Raw genomic sequence first — 22,150 nt, forward strand, 5'->3', positions numbered from 1 at the left:
GACACGTCCATTTAAAAAGAGCTTCTGTCAGCAAGGGGCCGAAATCATATAAAATAGAATTTTTGTTTACTAGACGACAGGGAAGAAAATATTCTTACATACAGTACAGACCAAAAGTTTAGACACATCTTCTCATTAGAAGAGTTTTCTTTATTTTCATGACTTTGAAAATTGTAAATTCACATTGAAGGCATCAAAAATATGAATTAACACATGTGGAATGAAATACTTAACAAAAAAGTGTGAAACAACTGAAAATATGTCTTATATTCTAGGTTCTTCAAAGTAGCCACCTTTTGCTTTGATTACTGCTTTGCACACTCTTGGCATTCTCTTGATGAGCTTCAAGAGGCAGTCGCCGGAAATGGTTTTCACTTCACAGGTGTGCCCTGTCAGGTTTAATAAGTGTGATTTCTTGCCTTGTAAATGGTGTTGGGACCAACAGTTGTGTTGTGCATAAGTCCGGTGGATACACAGCTGATAGTCCTACTAAATAGACTGTTAGAATTTGTATTATGGCAAGAAAAAAGCAGCTAAGTAAAGAAAAACGAATGGCCATCATTACTTTAAGAAATGAAGGTCAGTCAGTCCGAAAAATTGGGAAAACTTTGAAAGTGTCCCCAAGTGCAGTGGCAAAAACCATCAAACGCTACAAAGAAACTGGCTCACATGAGGACCGCCCGAGGAAAGGAAGACCAAGAGTCACCTCTGCTGCGGAGGATAAGTTTATCAGAGTCACCAGCCTCAGAAATCGCAGGTTAACAGCAGCTCAGATTAGAGACCAGGTCAGTGCCACACAGAGTTCTAGCAGCAGACACATCTCCAGAACAACTGTTAAGAACAGACTTTGTGTAGCAGGCCTTCATGGTAAAATAGCTGCTAGGAAACCTCTGCTAAGGACAGGCAACAAGCAGAAGAGACGACTTGTTTGAGCTAAAGAACACAAGGAATGGACATTAGACCAGTGGAAATCTATGCTTTGGTCTGTTGAGTCCAAATTTGAGATCTTTGGATGCAACCACCATGTCTTTGTGTGACGCAGAAAAGGTGAACGGATGGACTCTACATGCCTGGTTCCCACCGTGAAGCATGGAGGAGGAGGTGTGATGGTGTGGGGGTGCTTTGCTGGTGACATTGTTGGGAATTTATTCAAAATTGAAGGCATACTGAACCAGCATGGCTACCACAGCATCTTGCAGTGACATGCTATTCCATCCGGTTTGCGTTTAGTTGGACCATCCTTTATTTTTCAACAGGACAATGACCCCAAACACACCTCCAGGCTGTGTAAGGGCTATTTGGCTAAGAAGGAGAGTGATGGGGTGCTACGCCACATGACCTGGCCTCCACACTCACCAGACCTGAACCCAATTGAGATGGTTTGGGGTGAGCTGGACCGCAGAGTGAAGGCAAAAGGGCCAACAAGTGCTAAGCACTTGCCTTACACAATGTAATAAAAAGGTTCACTGGGTGTATCAGGAAAAAAATTAACAAAAAATAAAAAAAGTTGGAATAGGTTGGAAATAAACCTCATGTATTTGCTTATAGTCCGTGGTGCTGCCCCTTTCTGGCTGTGTGGACCCTACAGGTCATTTAATTGTCCTGCCGTGAAGAAACACGGCAGCCATTCTTTGGCCACAACAGTCTTGTGATGACTGTGGTTATTGCTGAGGCCAACGATTGGGCATAGGACGGCATCATCCCAGCAAAACAAGTCACAACCCATTGAAGACCACGGACGCAGCAGCACTGGGTATTAGAAGGTGAGGATATGTGAGCACTTTAGCTGCCTTTTGTATTTTTATATTATTTCTTGGAAAACTCCTTTAACAATTGTAGATCAAGCTCTCTGATCATAATGAAACACACAAAGAATAAACTCCCTGTGACACCCTATTAAAATGTCTGTGCAAAAAAGACAGACTGTAAAGCTTTTGTAAAAACGAGCATATTTATACACTATAAGATCTGCACCAGAGCTTCACAGTAATATAACATGTCACAGGAACATATGTTATCTAATGGAGCAGAGTTTTAATTACAAGACACACTGCCATGTTGTATTGTTGGAGGCTTGCTTTCCAGATTGGTGCATCTGCTAATTTATGTACAGTAAGCATTGCAGGATGGATCATTCGTCTTATTTAATATGTCGCAGGAAAGGCGTGCAGTCTGCAGATTTCTTTGTGCCGGAGACACTGTGGGACCCCTACATGTTGTATAAAAGTATTGTCAAATATAACATTTTTAAAATAAGTCTTTGATGTAGAAGGCCCTGACCTAGAGGGGTTCTTCAGCTAAAAGAATTGTACGTAAATTACTAATACACTTCATGCCTGAGAGGTGCCCTGATCTGCAACCACCAGCTCCGGTCACGATTCCCGAGTCCAACAAGTAGGTTTCTGGTTTGAGTCTGGCAGACCGCACTTCAGATGTAATTGAACGTTCAGTAGACACATGCTATGAATGTTATCGGCAGCTCCGGTCCTGTTTACAGAGGATGATGTGCTGCTGAAAATGATGATCTTTTGTGCAGCAAAAAAGATCGTTTCACTTGACGAACGAGCGTTTTGCTCGATCAACAGCCGGTTGCTAATGCAATATTATCATTAAACAATTGATCCTAGGAATGCTTGTACATAGAGATGGGCGAACCCGCAAATATTTGGGTTTGGCAGGACCAGCCGAATTTTGAATAAAAATACAGTTCGAGACCAGACTTGAACACGAGCATTTGCCCGGTAGCTGTACCCCATATAATTCTAGGGGGACCCGAGCATTGTGCTGTAAAATGGTGGTAGAAAAGGCTAGGGGAATTAAAGCAGGGCAGTTATACTTACCAAGTTTTCCACGTGGCTCTAACACTATTTCCGGATCCATTCTTAGACAAATACATATTCACTGCTTCCTCTGTCCAGTGTCAGTCCCAGTATCTGTGATTGGTTGCAGTCAGACCGTGACCCATCCTGTGTGACAGTGTCTGTGATTGGTTGGAATCACACAAGCTGTCTATGTATGTATAGTGGTGTAAAAATAAATAAATGAACACTTTTGGAGTAGGTTCCCCCATATTGTGATTCCCAGCGCAGATAAAGCATACAGCTGCAGGCTGCAGTCCCCAGACATCTTCTTATCTTGGCTGTGTATCAAAATAAGAGGGACCCCATGCGGCTTTTTTAATTTATTTAAATAAATGATTTTATAAAACAGCGTACGCTCCAGCCTAATTTTGATACACAGCCAGAGTAAAGCAGACAAAGTTGTTGGCCCACCAGGCCTAAAAAGAGCAGCCTACAGCCACCCAGAATTGTTGCAACCATTAGATGTGACAATCCCAGAACTTTACCCAGCTCATCCCAATTGCCCTGGTGCAGTGGCAATCAGGGTAATAAGGGGTTTATGGCAGCTCACAGCTGCCACTAAGCTCTATATTAGTAATGGATACAGGTCTATGAGACCCCCCCATTACTAATCTGTAATTGAAAAGAAATAAACAAACACCGAAAAAATCCTTTAAACTGAAATAAAATACAAAAAAAATACCCTCTTTGTCCAATTTATTAACCCCAAATGCCCAGTTTTGAAGTAATCCACACAAGGTCCTTCAATGATCCCTGCTCTGCTACATAGTGAAGTCGCAGCGAATGGGCACATTAACAAACATGACCGCCTGCTGTGGCTACAGGCAGAGACTGACTGAGCCGCAGCTGTGACGTCACTCAGTTTACCTGCAGTCACAGCTGGAGGTTCCACGGTACCCCATCTGTGACCACAGGTAAACTAACCTCAGGTAACCTCACTGAATTCAGTGACCTAACTCATTCAGTTCAATGAGATGTGCATCTACTGGCCGAAAACCTTGTCGTGTTTTTTGGTTTTTTTTTTACAAGAGATGCAGATATGATGTTGAAATGTATACACCAAATTCCTGCACCAAATCTGCATCTTCTGGCAAAAAACGCATCTAAATGCATCCCAAGTGGAAACAGGGAGAACTATACTGTTTTGGACAGAAAACATAAGGAGTTTTGCAAAGACTAAAGGTCAGAAGTGAATTATATTAACCCTAGAACGCGCAACCATAGAAATCTACACTTTCACATGCCTCGGGCCTTTTAGGCCTGTGTGCGAACCACATTGAGCAACTCAAATAGAAATACTTTTCAAAGTTTGAGATGTGAATATTTCAAAACATTATAATTATGTGCATACAACAAAAAAAAGTAATTACACCGGCTTAAAACGCCCAATATATGCATTCTATATAATTCTTTATAGATATATAATGATTTTTTTGTCTAAAAGTTTTTTATATAAAAGTTGTAGTAAACATGGTGCAGGAATATTTCTTTTCAAAAACTTTCCTTTTCAACATTACTGATTACCCCAACAATTTTCACATATTTTTTCGGAAGACTGTTACTTGCAGACATTTTGTCCACAAGTAGTACAGAAACGCTCAGATTTCCTTTCCTTCTTTGCTGGTCAAATATATCAGTGCTTTCTTTTTTTTTCCTCTTGGCTCTGGATGTTCCTGAAAATGTATACCACATCGGATCATAGCTTCCGTAATTTGCCTTGGCAAGCATTTCGTGTTGCTTCTGTCCATTATGGTAGGCATCAAAAGTTCAAAGACAAAGTAAGACAAGATAAAGACAAAGTCTTCCCCAGCAACAGTACAGACAAAAAGACTGAGGATCACATGTAAAGCAAGTACAGGCCTAAAAGGCCCCAGGTATGTGAATATGGGGTAGTCCCAAAAAAGAGCTGTTTTACCGAAATGACTATAACATAAAAATATATGAACAACTGGAAATTACTAACAACTATATACCTGAGGAATACCTAGAGTTTCAAAATTCTAACTAAAGTAATCTTGCAGAAAATAGTAAACAAGTAACCTAGAAGGCCTGCGAGGCCCCAGGTATGCGTTCTAGGGTTAAAAGGTTGCCTAATTTAAGTAGATTTAAATACTGCAAATATATTTTACCTGAACGAGCCCTTTAAACCTTAAACTATAGTTAACTGATCTAGGTATAATAGGTTCTGCATTCTTAAATTATTATTATTTTTTTTAAAATAACATCCACCTATGGCAGGCATTACGAGCCTGCATAGCTAGACAGCGGCACGTGCCTCATTCTTACTTATCTGACTGGTTAGGGGATACTTTCACTTTTTTGTGTCCAACTGTACAATAAACATATCATCTATGCATAAAAGGAGCAGATTTAGGCTGGCAGCATAGATAACATCAGACTACGGCATCATTCTCCTCTGGCAATGAAGCAGAGGAGGCCGGCAAGAACTGAAGGGGAGCCATGGACTGGCATTGCATTAATATGCCGCTGATGCACTTGCCGTCTACTTTGCATATTGATAAAATAGCAACTTAAATTGCTAATGACGTGTACCCCTTAAATTCTGATATATATTTTATGAGATAACGAAAAAATCCTATGTTTTGCTATAGAAAAAAACCCTGTATTTTGATTTCTCACAGCTCCTTACTAAGGAACATGTCACATTTTAGGGCTCTATATAAGAAATAAATAGAATTCCATTTAGGAAAATGACATTTACCAGTAGATCAATAGTGTCATCCAATTAGCGCGATAATCGTGCTGGGAAAGTTTGGATATCATGCTGTGCTCACCAGGCCCCCATAAACCCCCTGAGCTGCACAACGGGGGGGGGGGGGTGGCTCATTAACAAGCAATGGATATAATTAAAAAGGCAAAAGTCGCACAAAAGTAAAAACATATTTGCTTTCAACATTATGTAAGAAGAAAAAAAAATACTATGGAAGGGAACGGGTATTATGGCCATTTAAAATAACTATGTACTACAGAATCAGTATTTTACAAGGGTGTGCCAGGGAGCCACATTGTATAGCCAAGAATAATTTTGCTTATTCATGCTTTCGGAGCACCAACATACGCTGCAGCGCCGTACAAGAATTGTCATCCCCAATTGTAGCACACATATTCACAAATTAACCAAGGAGCCACCCTGCGGCTTTTGCACCCTGAATTTAACTCTGCAGTGTTTGGGGGTTTGTAGAATTTCTGCTTAATTTCTGCTCCAAAAACTCCTCAAAAAACCTCAATGTGCACATGGCAGCGATCGAGACTCTGTGATCGCATAACAGGGACCCAGTTACCAGGGAGCGTTGAGCGTTTCCTCTCCCTGACCTCTGAATGCTGTGATCGCACTGATTGCAGCACTGGGGGGATTAAACTGCTGGAAGTGGCGCGAGCACCGCTCCAAGAGGTGAGAGTCGGAGATAAGTCGGAGACCCGGCAGCGATCGCGGGGGTACAGAACCTGATGCCCCGCAATATCCATGACTAAAAAAAAAAGCACAAAAATAAGCAGGACAAAAAACGCAAGTGAAAAAATGCACAAAAGCAGTAAAAAATGCGCATTTGTTTCAGCTGCATTTTTTCTGCCAAAATATGCTTTTTTGTGTGCAGAAAAGAAGCACACAAAAAAGCAACGTGGGCAGATAGCCTTGTTTTTTCTAACAAGAGTTTTTGAAAATAAGAAGTGGAAAAAAATACTCAAGAACTCCTCATTAGGGATGAGTGAACCCGAATGGTAACGTTCTCAGAGCGCAGCTCCATAGGATTTAATGGACGTTGTGGGACATTACACTTTGGATTACGCCAGAAATTTGAGGATTTTTTTTCATTAAGAAATTGGAGAACGAGGGAGTGTGGGGCAGAGTTTATTCCCCAATTGGATTACAATAGAACTTTGAAGATTTTTTTAATTAATAAATTAGTGAACGAGGGAATGTGGAGAGTCTTTATTCAAATAAACTTTTTTTCCCTGTGTGTGATTTTTTAACTCTATATTTGTCAGGTTAGTAATAGGGTGTCTGATAGATGCCTATCCATTACTAACCCCTGGGCTTCATGCCAGCTGACATTTCACAACTGACAACAACCCCACAAGTATTACCCTGATTGCCCTGGTGCAGTAGCAGAGCGCCAGAAGAGTCGGACAAAGCGCCAGAATTGGCGCATCTAATGGATGTGACACTTCTGGGGCGGCTGTGGGCTGCTATTTTTAGGCTGGGCAAAGCCAAATTACTATGGACCCTTCCAGCCTTATAATACCAGCCCCAAGCTGTCTGCTTTACCTTACCTGGTTATCAAAAATAAGGGGGACCTCACACACACAACTTTGTAAATTATTTAAATATTTAAAAAACAAAAAAAAAATCGTTGTGGGATCCTTTCTATTTTTGATAACCAACCAATGTAAAGCAGACAGCTGAGGGTTGCAGCCTGCACCTGCTCCTTTACCCATGCTGGTTATCAAAAATAGGCAGAAGCCCATGCATTTTTTTTTATATTGCCTATCTGCATTTGTTTGCAGGGCACTCACCCATGTTTTTTTTTCCTTTTGCAGCCCCCTAGCCTTTTCTACGTCTATTTTACAGCACACAAGTTCGAGTCTCCATTGACTTATATGGAGATGGACGTCAAGTTCAGGTCCCGAACTGAACTTTTATTTAAACTTTATCTGAACTCAGTGGACCCAAGCTTCCACAGGTCTGTTTATCACTATTCCTCATAAGAACAGCAAAGAGGATCAACATCAACATGAATAGGAAGAGATTTTTATGCGTTATTTTGAGCGACATATGGCTTTTTTTCTTCTTTTTTTTGTTTGAGCGATTCAGCACCAAAAACTCCTTTAAAAACCCAATGTGAAAATAGCCTAACATTTTACATGAATTGTGCCTACTCTATGGAAGGATTTACAGGATGTACTATCTTTCTGTAATCCACCGGTGACTGTCACATACCATTGTTAGCGGACTTGGCAATGGCCCTGGCAGCATTTCTCTGCACGTCAGGCAGGGGAGATGTCTCTGCAAAGGTCAGTATCTTCTTAAGTCCTCCCGATTGCTGGAGAAGCTGAATAGTCTCTACATCCTCAAGACAATTTGCAATGATCAATAGCGCCTCCACGTGTAGGTCGTTGAGCTCCTGATAAGAGAGAATGAGCTCATGACTAGTCAGACCACTTCACCCCTATACATGTAAACTGGAAATCATATAGGGGACCTCCTATAATTGCTCTGTATGATAAGTATTTGTGGCCATCTACAGAAATTTACCCCACGTGAATTATTTGAATGCATTAGTGAAATCCCAAATTTCATCTCAAACATTTATGGCCAGTCCAGAGGATGTCTAATAGATGTGGGACCCAGACCGAGGACCACCATCCTGCAGATTCGGCTGGTGGAGAGCATATTACATTCGTCATTAACTTCCCCACGACTTCCCAAAATTGTCAAGATAGCGAGCTCGGCTAATATTGGATGCCTCATAGCAGTAAATGTTGCAAGACTTGATATCCAGCCACTGTTCACCGCATGAGACAATGGTCGTGGGACGCCCGCTCCCAGAGGTGGTATCCGCATGTATTACACATTTATGGCATTTTTTCAGCTATGCCATAAATATCTGATGACCTGGCCCCCTGCTCTTATGCTATAAATGTCTAAAATGGGAAAACCCCTTTAAAAAGGGAACCAACCGCCAGGTTTTTGCCCTATAAATTAGAGGCACTGCCATAAAGGCACTAGGATGCTGATTCCAATGATACTTTTAGTTGTGAAAGCTGAGGGTTCACTGCAGAATAAACCTTGTTCAATCTTTCAGAAATTATGTAATTTGTGCACAGACGTGTGCATTTCCTTGTGTTTTTGACATGACATTTTTATGCGTTTTTTAAGGTTCATTAGATTGGGTGAAAAACGCTGCAAAAACACTGAATTAACATGCAAGGAAAAAATAAGAAACATCTGCATAAGATTTCTTAAATCTTATAAACTTTGGTGAGACAACTGCTGAGTTTTGGGGCAAAAATTCATGTAAAAATTGAGGGACAAACGTGATATGTGAGCATGTTTGGTGCATCGAAAATACGCAGTATCAAAAATTTACCAGAAACTTATAGTGGCAAGTTAACCTGAAGTATTTATCCTATATACACAAGATGTGTCCTAAACGTGGGTCTGACCTCTCAAACTCTCACCTCTAGCCATTGAATTTTACAGAAGTAAAGCGGGCTTTACACGCTACGATTTCACTACAGCGATCTCGTTGGGGTCACGGATTTTGTGACGCACATCCGGCCGCTGTAGCGATGTCGTAGCGTGTGACTCCTAGGAGCGATTTTGGATCGTTGCAAAAACGTCCAAAATTGCTCCTCGTTGACATGGGGGTCCTTTGCCAGTTATCGCTGCTGTCGCTGGGGCGAAGTTGATCCTCGTCCCTGCGGCAGCACACATCGCTACGTGTGACGCCGCAGGAACGAGGATCATCTCCTTACCTGCCTCCGGCCACAATGCGGAAGGAAGGAGGTGGGCGGGATGTTACGTCCCGCTCATCTCGGCCCCACATTGGACGGCCGCTTAGTGACGTCACTGTGACGCCAAACGGACCGCCCCCTTAGAAAAGAGGCGGTTTGCCGGTCACAGCGACGTCGAAGGACAGGTAAGTATGTGTGACGGGGGTGCGCGATTTTGTGCGCGACAGGCAGCGATATGCCCGTCGCGCACAAACGGGGGCGGGTGTCATGCTAGCGATATCGGGCCGGATATCGCAGCATATAAAGCCACCCTTACAAGAAGACACAATGCGGCCCATTGTCACATGCTGAATAGGATAACTGAAGTGAGCACTAATATATATATTCTGAGTGCAAGCCAAAAAAATACATACTATACAAGGATAAGGCTGCACATCAAACTTAGATAATGGTATAATGCCTCAAGCATATGGAAAAATATTGGAAAAATACAATGAAAAATGCTACTTGCTAACTTGAACATGTGAATAATGAATTGCATACCTGCCATGAATATTAGGAAAAAGGAGATATTTAGCAATCGCATTGATCAATGTAACTGAGCCCCAAAACCTCGTCAAGGTATATCTCTATATTGGGGTCCCTAGCTCTGTGACCCTAACTGTGTGTCATCTCATTGCAATTAAAAACTGCTGTGGGTGGAGAGGGGTAACCAAGGACTGTCTTATATAGGAGGTGGAAAAAACATGGCCGAAAGGGGCGGAGCTGTGTTCACATTCAGAAAAAAAAACTACATTAAACTGAATAGGATAACTGAAGTGAGCACTAACATATATATTCTGAGTGCAAGCCAAAAAAATACATACTATACAAGGATAAGGCTGCACATCAAACTTAGATAATGGAAGCATATGGAAAAATATTGGAAAATACAATGAAAAATGCTACTAGCTAACTTGAAAATGTGAATAATGAATTGCATACCTGCCATGAATAGGGACCCCAATATAGAGATATACCTTGACGAGGTTTTGGGGCTCAGTTACATTGATCAATGCGATTGCTAAATATCTCCTTTTTCCTAATATTCATGGCAGGTATGCAATTCATTATTCACATGTTCAAGTTAGCAAGTAGCATTTTTCATTGTATTTTTCCAATATTTTTCCATATGCTTGAGGCATTGTCACATGCTGGCTGGGTGCAGATGTCTGTCCCTTAGGCTATGTGTCCTTTTTGCGTCGAGGTAGTTGTAGTTCTAAATGCATCCTCTGGCAGAAATTGCTTTTGTCAAAGTTGGTTTTGACCACAAAAACGCCATAAAGACGCGTGCGTTTTTACCGCGTTTTAACAGCGTTTTAGCGCGATTTACATGCTTTTTCATTGCTTAAAGTCAAATGCGTTTTCAATACAAAGACACTACTAAATTAAGTTTAACCATTCAAACACTGAAAAAAAACAGAAAAAAATGATAACAAATATCAAGATTATTATCAATAAATGGCTTTTTTTTATTAAAATGATAATTTTGTGATAATAATTATGCATAAAGTTACATTTATTTATGGATTTTCTTAAAAATAATTGTCGGTCTATGTGTGTGTGTAAAGGGACATATCATGCCATTAATATTTTGTCAAAAACGCATGCAATTAATTGGTCCAAAACGCATGTTTTCAGCATCAAAAAAGCAGGTAACACGCTAGAATTTTGATGTTGCTTGCGTTTTGCAACTTCTCATTGACTTCAATGTTAGCAAAACGCTGCCCAAATGGCAAAATCAATTGACATGCTGCTTCTTTAAACGCTGAGTTTTTGCCCAAAATTATGCAAATTAAACGCAGCGTTTAGAACAGCAAAGTGTGCACAAGAAATCCTTATTTCTCATAGACTTTGCTTGGAAATCAAAATGCATGCATTTTGGCATTAAAACGCTGCAGTTGGAAACGCTGCGGAAACGCATGTAAAAACGCAACGTGCGCACATGGCCTTAAACGGGATGTACACGCTGTGATCTCGCTAGCGAGATCGCAAGCGATTGTACCCGCCCCCGTCGGTTGTGCGACACGGGCATATCGCTGCCCGTGTTGCAAAACCTCGCTTACCCCCGTCACACTACTTACCTGCCCTGCGACGTCGCTCTGGCCGGCGATCCGCCTCCTTCCTAAGGCATTACAGCGACGTCACACGGCAGGTGGCCAATAGAAGCGGAGGGGGCGGAGATGAGTGGAACGTAAACATCCCACCCACCTCCTTCCTTCCGCATAGCCGGTGGAGGCAGGTAAGTAGATGTTCCTCACTCCTGCGGTGTCACACACAGCGATGTGTGCTGCCGCAGGAACGAGGAACAACATCGCTAATGAGAGGAAAACGATTTTTTTGTTTTAGGACAACTTTTCCGCGGCAAACGATTTTGCCCGCTTTTGCGATCGTTTAAGGTCGCACATAAGTGTTACACGCTGCAATATCGTTATTGACGCCGGATGTGCGTCACAAACAACGTGACCCCGATGATAATTCATTAACGATATCGTAGCGTGTAAAGCCCGCTTTAGTCTATAGAGGTTAGGATGGGATATGCCATCAATGCTGCAGATTTCGGCTGGCCATAGGATTACCTTTACTTCCAGGATTTTTAGAAGATGGTCCAAAGCTTGGTTTTCCTTTAGAGCTAGTCTGCATTCTGCTTCACTGCTGATACTGCCGAGAGCCTTCAGAGACAGCAGCTGAATAACCGGATAGTCGGACTTCAGTAATTCCAGCATTGGTGGGATGGCGTTCTGCTCACAAACTGCCCTGCGACTCTGGAAGTCCTGCACACCAAGAAACAGTGATATTTATACATTTAGGATTTTTTAAGTCAGATGCAGAAAGAAAGAAAATTCTGCATCAGAATTGAGCCCTGTCGATGACGTTATGACCCCTCATACCTGCCGAAACGATTGCGCACTGGTGTTACTCTACTGCACTTGACACAAACACAATAACCCCAATAACCTTTTCCCCTGCGGACAATTTTAGTGCTTTTATTTTTTTCCTCCCTTTCTTTCAAGAACCATAACTTTTTCATTCTTCCATTGACATGGCCATATTAGGTTTATTATTTTTCTGAACAAGTTGTAGTGTTTAATGTCGCAGATCGTTTTAACATTTAAAGGGAATCTGTCTCCGTTTTGAAGTTTTTTTAGTTATTAATATGGGCATACAGGTGGCATAGAGGTGAAATTAGCCATACCTGTATGACTCCTGGATGAGGAGTCATTTTGTGAAAATTATCTTTTACATCTTCGATCTTCCAGGATATGGGGTGCACTGCACGGATGATAAGCCTGGCTCCAGTCTTCATTATACAGGATTCCTCCTCCCCTTCTCTTCCCTGGTGTCCCTGTGACGTCAGGTGTGCGTCCAGAAATCTCGCGCATGCGCATTATACCTTATGTCTCTACCCTGCAGTGTTCTGCTTTTCTGTGATCACAGGCTTCACATTTGTATGGGAGAGATTGCAGGCAGAATGTGCAGGTGCAGTATTTCCCGCCGTGCAAGTAACGTCAGAGGGACAGAAGAGAAAGGGCGGAGGAATCCTGTATAATGAAGACTGGAGGCCAGTTATCTTCCAGGCAGCACATGCCCCATAGCCTGGAAGACAGAAAACATAAAAGAGGATTTCTGCAAAACAGGCCATCATTCAGAAGGCATACAGGTATGGATAATTTCACTTCTATGCCATTTGTATGTCCATATTAATAACTAGAAAAACCTCAAAAGTGGACAGATTCCCTGTAACGTACTAAAAAAAACGGGAGGAAAAATTACAAGTGCATCAAAATAGCGAGAGACAGGTATTTCCACAATTGTTGGAGTCTAAGTGGATGACGCTCTACATACAGTACATGGGTCTGTCCAATTGGGAATATGGATAGGAGATTTTCTTTTGGACCATCCCTTTAAACCGCGTTACCTGTGCCAGCAGATAAACGCATTCTACGCAATTCTTCTGCACGTCCGGGTCTGGGCTGCTTAACAATCGGATGAGAGGTTCCAGCCCATTGAGTTCAAATATCCTTGCCTTATTCGTGTATTCATTAGCCATGTAGGCAAGACATAGACTTGCAAATTCATGGACCACCACTTCTTCTGCAAGGGAACAAAAGAAAAATTATTCTGTCCTATGAAATTATCACTTACTGTAAAGGGAATAGTCTATAGAAATTGATGTGAAAAACAAAGACATGATGATACGCTCATAAAGGATACATACCGAGAGTGGTGTTAATTTCCATTGGGGCTTTTTATGTATGGATTCCCCCTTTTAAGCACAGTCTATGCCAGACGCCTGGAGGAGATGAGTGCAGTATATGCAGGAACATGGCGTCTGCTATATACACTGCAGCCAGCGGTAACTACTACTTTACAAGGGACGGCAGGAGCACAAATGGCCCCAAGGGGCCAGCTACTTTAGAAAGCAGCATACATAAAATGTTATTATTGCTCTCCAGTCAATAGCTTTTCACCGGAGAACCTTGTTAAGCTACACCGAGCGGTACAATACTAACCGTGATTATGTGTACCTCTGTTTCTAGCTGTTTGTACGATCCAGAATAGTTGAAATCTGCGGATGAACCTTCAAATATTGAAGACAAATGAACCCTCACTGACGTCTGAATCAAGTGTTAGAAGATTGTGTAAAATGGAGCTATTTAAGGGTTATTCCCCAAATAACAATTTACCCTTTATACATAGCATAAGGGTTATTTGTCTAATCTCTGGAGTTCTGACCGCTGGAACCCTCATCGATCTCGAGATTAGGGTTCAGGAGCCCCAAGGACGAACGTTTAACATCGGCTGTGTTCATTGTCTATGGGGCTCCTGGAGAAACCAGTGTACAGCGCTTGGCTACATCTGGCATTCACCTCTGTTTTACTTAAGAAGGGGCTGTAGCGAGGATCTCTGGTGGTCCTAAGGGTTGGACCTTTAAAGGGAACCTGTCACCAGATTTGGTGACTATAAGCTGCGGTCACCACCAGTGAGTGGGCTCTTATATATAGCATTCTAAAATACTGTATATAAAAGAGCCCAGGACGCACTGTGTAATGTAAAAAACACATTTATTATACTCACCTAGGGGGCGGTCCGGTCCGATGGGTGTTGCTGCTCTCCGGTCTGGCGCCTCCTCTCTGTGGCGATTGCTGTCCTTCATCTGGGACTTGTGTGCATGACACATCCCACAGACAGGTGCACTTTGATCTGCCCTGCTGAGGGCAGATCAAAGTATTGTAGTGCACATGCGCGGGCGGTCTTTGACCTTATCTCACGCCTGCGCATTACAGTACTTTGATCTGCCCTCAGCAAGGCAGATCCAACTGCGCATACGCATGACCGCAATGTTGGCTTGTGTGGAAGAAGAAGTGGGACACTGAGCTGGACAAACAATGTTTTACTCCTTACTCCGTATATTATATTTACATATGTACTCTATTTACTACCTGTCTTTTGTTTATTCATGTTGATTGTAATGAGATGCACGTACCTGTTTAGTTTAAAAGAAAGCTGTATTACGTATGGCACTATCCGGACCTGTTGAAGCATGGCTTGACATGTGCGAAACGGCCGTCGTTCGGACATTTCCCACTCCCCCTTCCCTGTACCCCGCATTTCGTGATTATATGGAATTAAAAAAAAGTATCGTGGACACAAATGGTGAATGCTGCTGCTTCAACTCTTTTTACTTTTACATTGTCATGAGTTTTCCCTGTGCAGCGCACTGCCTATAGTCCTTCTTTTAATTATCAGTAAGGCTACTTTCACACTTGCGTTGGACGGCTTCCGTAGCATTGCGTTGTGTGACGGATGCAACGGATGCATTGCATATAGTGGCACAACGGATGCTACGGATCATACAAAACAACGGAAAGCTTTTTTTTTTTTATTTATTTATTTATTTTTTTTCTTCAGACTATTGTGAACGATCAGCTGATCGCTCTCAATAGCCGGCGGCCGGGCGCTCAGCTGAGCGCTCTGACATGCCGGCGGCCGGGCGCTCAGCTGAGCGCTCTCACATGCCAGCGGCCGGGCGCTCAGCTGATCGTTCGGCCGCCGAGAATGTGTGCGGAGTGCGGAGTGGGTGGAGCCGATCGGGCCATGGTGCTGAGGACAGGTGTGTGTGTGTGTGTGTGTGTGTGTGTGTGTGTGTGTGTGTGTGTGTGTGTGTGTGTGTATGTATGTATGTATGTATGTATGTATGTATGTATGTATGTATGTATGTATGTATGTATGTGTGTGTGTGCGCGCGCGCGTGCGTGCGTGTGTGTGTGTGTGTGTGTATGTGTACATACATGCGGAGTGGAGTGTGGGAGGAGGCGGAGCCAAGCAGGGAAGTGTCGGGCTCCCTGCACACGTAGCGAGGGTAAATATCGGCAAAGCACTTTGCTTGGTTACCCGATATTTACCTTGGTTACGAGTGCAGGGAGCCAGAGAGAGCATGCGCAGTGAAATCCTACGGATTGCGCTGCTCAAAAAAACGTTACATGCTGCGTTCCTCCCGCCCGGCGCAGAGTAAAAATAACGACGCTGTGTCGTCCAGCGGATGCAACGCTGACACTTGCGTTACAGTGCGTCGTCCATACAAGTCTATGGAGAATAGCGCAGTGCGTTAACGGACTGCGCTATTCTCCATAGTGACGGACTGCGCTGAACGCAAGTGTAAAAGTACCCTTACATTGTTGCCATCTGGAGTTAGTGAGCAAGTGGTTAGTGCTGAATCTCTACATTGTTGCATGAGCATGGAGGACAAATTCTTCATAACATAATGTACGTAAAAAATGTCCCTGACTGGAGTTCCCTTATTATTCCATCACACGACAGTTGAAATATGCACCAAATTCATTGAGAGGCATGCACCTCCTAATAATTTTGGTGCATCTTACCCCAGTGGACCCTTCATCAGATCTGTCATACAAAATAGCATTCCTATTGCCAAGCTCCAAAAAATAAAAATGTGTGTAAATTGTGGAGACGGGAAGGAACTTTTCGCCTAATTTGGAGCTTACTGTCTGCCCCAAACTGGTCACATGATGTAATAAAGCAGACACTTTCAGTACAGCACAAAGCATGTGTGCTGTAAAGATTTCCCGAGCGCTCGTAACACAAATCTTATTCATTTGGAGTTCCAAAGGTATAGAAGGAGTGTATTTCGCTCACACGTTAGGCTTTGGGTTGAACTCGATGGACTTCAGTCTACATCAGACCTGGGCAAGGGGCGATTTTTGTGTACGTCGAAAAAATGGACAGCAACGGATACGTCTCCGTCCGTCGTTTGGTAGAATGGAAGCCTACAGGCGCAGGATTCGTCGGCATCTGTCAAATGACGGAATCCGTGGACGGATTCCATTTTCTTAACATAGCAATTATTATTTAGCCCCCAGCTAGTCGGATCAGTTGAAAAACTGATCCGTCGCATCAGTTTAGCCACAATCTGTGATGGATCAGTTGAGAAAACGGATTGTGACTGATGGCAAAAAACTGAAAGGGGGTGTGAAAGGGGCCTTAGACAGATATATAATGTGTCGCGCCCAGGGAAGGGAGTACTCTGTCCCGGGCAGTTGCAAATGGGGATGTCACTCTGGTGGCCATTGCCCAGTCCCGTGCCCTGGAGCTTCTTTTGTAAAAGGGGAGTATTTACAGGGGATATAAGAGTTAGGCGGGCTTTTTTACGTTGCGACATCGCTAGCATCGGCTAGCGATGCCGAACACGATAGTACCCGCCCCCGTCGCATATGCGATATGTGGTGATTGCTGCAGCGAACATTATCGCTACGGCAGCTTCACATGCACATACCTGCTCGGCGACGTCACTGTGACTGCCAAACTATCCCTCCTTCAAGGGGGAGGTGCGTTCGGCGTCACAGCGACGTCACTAATCGGCCGGCCAATAGAAGCGGAGGGGCGGAGATGAGCGGGACATGGAGATGTCACACCAGGTTGTCTTGAACAGTCTCTTCTCACTCAGGCCCTTGGATTACTTGTTCAGGTCCCTTGGAGTATCAGTGCCAATGTAGTGACCCAGGTTGCTCTCTCCCCGGCACTCTCTGTTGGTTGGGTCCCCGTAGTGTGGAACGTTTGGGGCCCGACTGTCCCCTTTGGGGGTACAGTCTTCTTCTCCGTATGGCGGGCAGTGCGGACCCTGTGGGGAGGTAAGTGTCTGAACCCCGATCCTAGTTTACTGCTGATGCCCCCGGATTATTTGGTTTGGTGAAGTCCGTGAAGGTGTCCTCACCGAGCAGGTATTTATAAAGCCGTGTAGAACTGGCGCCTGATCTAGGGCCCTGTGCCCCGTGCGTGCTCCAGTCCCAGCGGTACTTGTCCATACCCGCCCTTGCGACCTCTCTCCCGTATCCCAGGGTCACCACTGCACGGACCCAGCTCCGGCACGTCCACACACCTCTCTGTGCGCTTCACTTCTCTAGACTCACCGCTGACCCCTCTCACCAGGCTGGTTAATCCCGGGATTCGTTCCTTCCATGGCGACCATCCCCTTACATGGTTAACCCTCTATGCCCGGTGTGGAGTTGAGAACTAGGATTTTGGTTGTGCTTTGGTGGTATCAGCACTGGTACTCCAGGTCCCAGGGGGTAGGTCCTGCATCCCCAAGAGGGTGCAGTTCCTTGTAGTGACCTGAGTGGCTCAGGGGTGCTGCATAATGCATAAAGCCAGAAAATATTGAACATTTTGGTGCAAGCCTACACCAGCTGATTTCATTTTCTCACTTTAGGACAGTCTGAAAATGTGCAAAGTTTATTAATTGGTGTGCTTGCATTTTAAAAAATGTCAGTAAATTTGGTCCAATTTACTCCAATGATTTTTTTCAGGCAGGCAAAGAATATATAAGTTTTCATAAATACGCCCCAAATACAGTATATCACCAATAAAATGTTTTATAAAGACTGCAGAATGTAAAGGGCCTATAATTGCCAAATGAGCCATCTGCTTTGTACATAAGATGGAGCGTATATTAACAGGTCATTTACATTTTGATATTTGGTCTTTTTATGCAGAACTAATAATGGAGACGGTCTAAATGTGATGTCGATGTACGTATCTGTCGTGTAGGAAATGCGGTCTTATCTTGGAGCTGCTTTTAAGTGGTTTATTCAACAAAGCGCTAAGAAGACCTCTACTGTAAAACCAGTTCTCTGTAATCCCCATAAGCAGCTATTAGTTACGGTGAAAACTTAGGAGCAGATGGTTGGGTTTGTCAAGAGAACATTTTGCAGTTTTTACCTTCTGGTGCAAGCAGAACAATTAGCGAAGGCATCATATCAAGCTTCTGCATCAACCTCCTAACGTCACCTGGGAGAAATCCAAAAGACAAAAGTTAAATGGTGGGAACTTCTTTTATGAAGGTAACGTCTACCAGACGTGTAGCAGCGTTATGAATTATTTAATAAGAAAAATAGAGTAATGAACAATATGGACCTACTGAATGTATCCACCGTCCACTGAAGTAAGATATACACATATCGCGTATTTAAAATAGGTTTAACCTGATTATGTTTATGACAGATGTAAAGGTTTACAAATGCAATTCGTGCACCAGGTAGTGCCACCAATAGGTGGAAAATATCGCCATGGAAGTATTTTACTTACTGCACCCTTAGGCCCCTTTCACACGTCAGTGATTCTGGTACGTTTGTGCTTTTTTTAAAAACGTACCAGAATCACTGACATACGCAGAGCCATTATAATCAATGGGTCTGCTCACACATAAGTGATTTTTCACTGAACGTGTCTCCGTGCAGCGTACACCCATGGCCGTGATTCTGCACGGAAACATGTCCGTTTTTGTCTGGCATCACTGATGACCCACGGACCACACTATGGTGTGATCCGTGTGTGATCAGTGAAACACGTACAAGAAAATCACGGACATATTAAATATTCAAAATTTTCAACGTACCTTGCCTGCGATTCGCTGTGCCTGCTCCGCTCTCGGCAGCTTCTGCCTGGCTCATGAATATTCATGAGAGCAGGAACTGCCGACCAGGAAGTAGGTGCTGAGAGCGGTGGGCGGACTCTGCAGAGCCGAGGAGATCAGCACCATGGAGAGCAGCAGTGAAGGCAGGTGAGTAATGTCCATATGCAATCACGGATCACGGATTGCACATGGACAACCCACATGTGCCGTGAATCACGGCACACGGAGGGACATGTGCGTGTTTTACACGTCAGTGAAGAACGTCAGTGTTTTTCACTGACGTGTGAAACGGGCCTTAAGGGTATGTTTATACAACGTCTTTTATATTCGAGCAAATTCGACGAGTTGTCCAAGAAGAATTTCAAGACACGTCAGCATTTTTTTGCCTTGAAGCGTCTTTTTTTTGTCATTTCATGAGTAATTCCTTAATTTTTTTTCCACTGCTATTGTTTGTTTTTTTTCATGTGCAATTTAGATAATTTTTGGATCATCTGTTCAATTGCATTTTCCATTTTTTTTAAATTTCTCCAACAATGAAGAAACCACCAACAATTTCTGAAGCGAAATTGGTTGGAAATCGCTCAAAAGACGCCTCATCTTTTCAGCTTTTCCATTGACTTGTACATAGTGTTTTCCGAGCAGAAGATGCCTGAAGAATGGTTGGGTCACTTTAGTCGCTTGTTGCTATTTGAAGCCTGAAGTGGATAAAAAAAGCTCCAAAAATGTAAACATTAAATTAAACATTTGAACAGCAAGTCGTTCATTCTTCTAAATGTTTTCCAAGAGCTTATCCCATCAAGGACAACATCTAGAAAGAGTTTGTATGTTTTCCCCATGTTTGGGTGGGTTTCCTCCAGATTCTCCGGTTTCCTCCCACACTTCAAATATATACTGTTAGGGAAATTAGATTGGAAACACTATCCCCATTGGGGCTCACAATGTATGTAAAGTCCTGTGGAATTAATAGCGCTATATAAGTGAATAAATAATATTATTATTTTATTTCTCAGGTGGATTCCAGGTGTAATCTGCCTAACGCGGCATCTTGGGTGCATCTTCAAAAACGCAGCCAAGATTCAGCCAACAAATGATGCCCAGTGTGGTCAGCAAAATCAACATTTCATAGACTTTGCTGGCAGAAGGAAATGCATGCATTTTGGTGCATCTTTGTGACCTCAAAAACGCAGCAAAAGTTGCCCTGTGTGAACTTAGCCTTAATAAGACACTGTATGCGCATGGCTTAAAGTCATCGTATCTGCTGGATCTTCACAAGGAGATAATCGAGGAGTCTGTATGTTTTCCCCATGTTTGAGATTTATCCCACACTCCTAAAGGCCCTGTCACACACAGAGATAAATCTGTGGCAGATCTGTGGCAGATCTGTGGCAGATCTGTGGCAGATCTGTGGCAGATCTGTGGCAGATCTGTGGTAGATCTGTGGTAGATCTGTGGTAGATCTGTGGTAGATCTGTGGTTGCAGTGAAATTGTGGACAATCAGTGGCAGGTTTGTGGCTGTGTACAAATGGAACAATATGTCCATGATTTCACTGCAACCACAAATCTGCCAAAGATTTATCTCTGCGTGTGACGGGGCCTTTAGACATACTGATAGGGAATTGAGATTGTGGGCCCCGATGGAGGGTTACATTTTGGTCTACTATTTGGTGTTTTTCATTTGCGCCCAATTCTTTTCATTTACAATTTTATCTTATTTTCACTATTGTGAGCCGAGTTTGGGGTTTTCATCGGAGTTATCAAGTGCAAGTTTTTAAAAAGTCGCAAGATTTGGCAATAATTTACTCCAATGTCCTCTTGGAGTGAGTTATTTTGCCAAAGTTATAGCACCATTCTATGAAACGTGTGATTTTTTTTTTAGCTAAAAAGTTGCAAAACAGATAGGTCAAAGTCAAAAATAAAAATTGTTTTATACTTTGTGCACAATTCATGAGCCATGTGCGCCATTTTGAAGAATCTGGCACAAAAAAGGCAAAGAATAAGACAAGACAAAAGAGAAAAGTGACTATTTAAAAAGTGATCAATCGGGGCCTGAGTGGTCAATATCTGGCATATAGTGGAGAGCTTCAGGGTATGTGCACATGGCGTGTTTTAAAAGCCGGCAAACCTGCTGACTGGTTGAAGCAGAAGACATTTCGGGAAGACACTGGTGGGGATTTTCCTGGATGGTCTTCTCTGGCGACTTTCTGAGTGTTTCTGCAATAGACTTTTTCTAACTGTACCATATTTTTTGGACTATAAGATGCACTTTTTTCCCCAAAATATTGGAGAAAGTGGGGGGTGCGTCTTATAAGCTCCGATGGCTGCGGGGAAGGGGGTGCGGTGGTGGTGGAGCGGGTCATCAGAGGCAGGAGCAGGCTGTAACAGCGCCTACCGTGACCATGTGGGCCCGCTCATTAGCCTCATTTCATATGCACTGCATCCCGACACCCATCGTTTCTGAGCCCTGAAGCCGGCCGGCGCTGACAGGTGTACGGGATGACGGGTGGGGGTGCATGCATACTAAACAGCTGGCCTGTGTGATCATCCCTGGTTCCTACAGCCTTGAATGATCATGTGTAGCTATATTCACTGTCCCCCGTGCATCATCATCAGCGCGGGGGGCAGTGAATAAGTATACTCACCAGTCACCATTCCCTGCAGCATCGCGATGTCCTCCTGTCTGCCAGCCCGCTGATGTGTGTGAAGAGCGGTGCGCACAGCGATGACGTCATCGATGTGAGCACAGCTCCACACAACTAAGCGGCGCTGCTGCTGGCACAGACAAGAGGACATCGCGATGCTGCGTGGAGTGAGTAATGTGAGTATAAATGTTTATGTTTTCATGTG

The 22,150-nt window shown here is 43.4% G+C and overlaps 1 protein-coding gene across 3 annotated transcripts in view; it reads right to left on the reverse strand.

Annotated features, from left to right (window-relative positions):
• Nucleotides 1-22,150, reverse strand: part of ARMC3 (armadillo repeat containing 3) — a 138,776-nt gene that overhangs the window by 89,089 nt on the left and 27,537 nt on the right. For all 3 annotated transcript variants that reach the window (XM_075315565.1, XM_075315564.1, XM_075315566.1), the window contains exons 5-8: nt 18,612-18,680; nt 13,294-13,469; nt 11,954-12,148; nt 7,819-8,002 (exon numbers count right to left, since the gene is read on the reverse strand). In XM_075315565.1, coding sequence (XP_075171680.1) covers nt 7,819-8,002; nt 11,954-12,148; nt 13,294-13,469; nt 18,612-18,680 — 624 coding nt within the window. The remainder of the gene's footprint in view (nt 1-7,818; nt 8,003-11,953; nt 12,149-13,293; nt 13,470-18,611; nt 18,681-22,150) is intronic.

Source organism: Anomaloglossus baeobatrachus, chromosome 6 (genome assembly GCF_048569485.1).
Source record: "Anomaloglossus baeobatrachus isolate aAnoBae1 chromosome 6, aAnoBae1.hap1, whole genome shotgun sequence".
NCBI classification, from domain to species: domain Eukaryota; kingdom Metazoa; phylum Chordata; class Amphibia; order Anura; family Aromobatidae; genus Anomaloglossus; species Anomaloglossus baeobatrachus.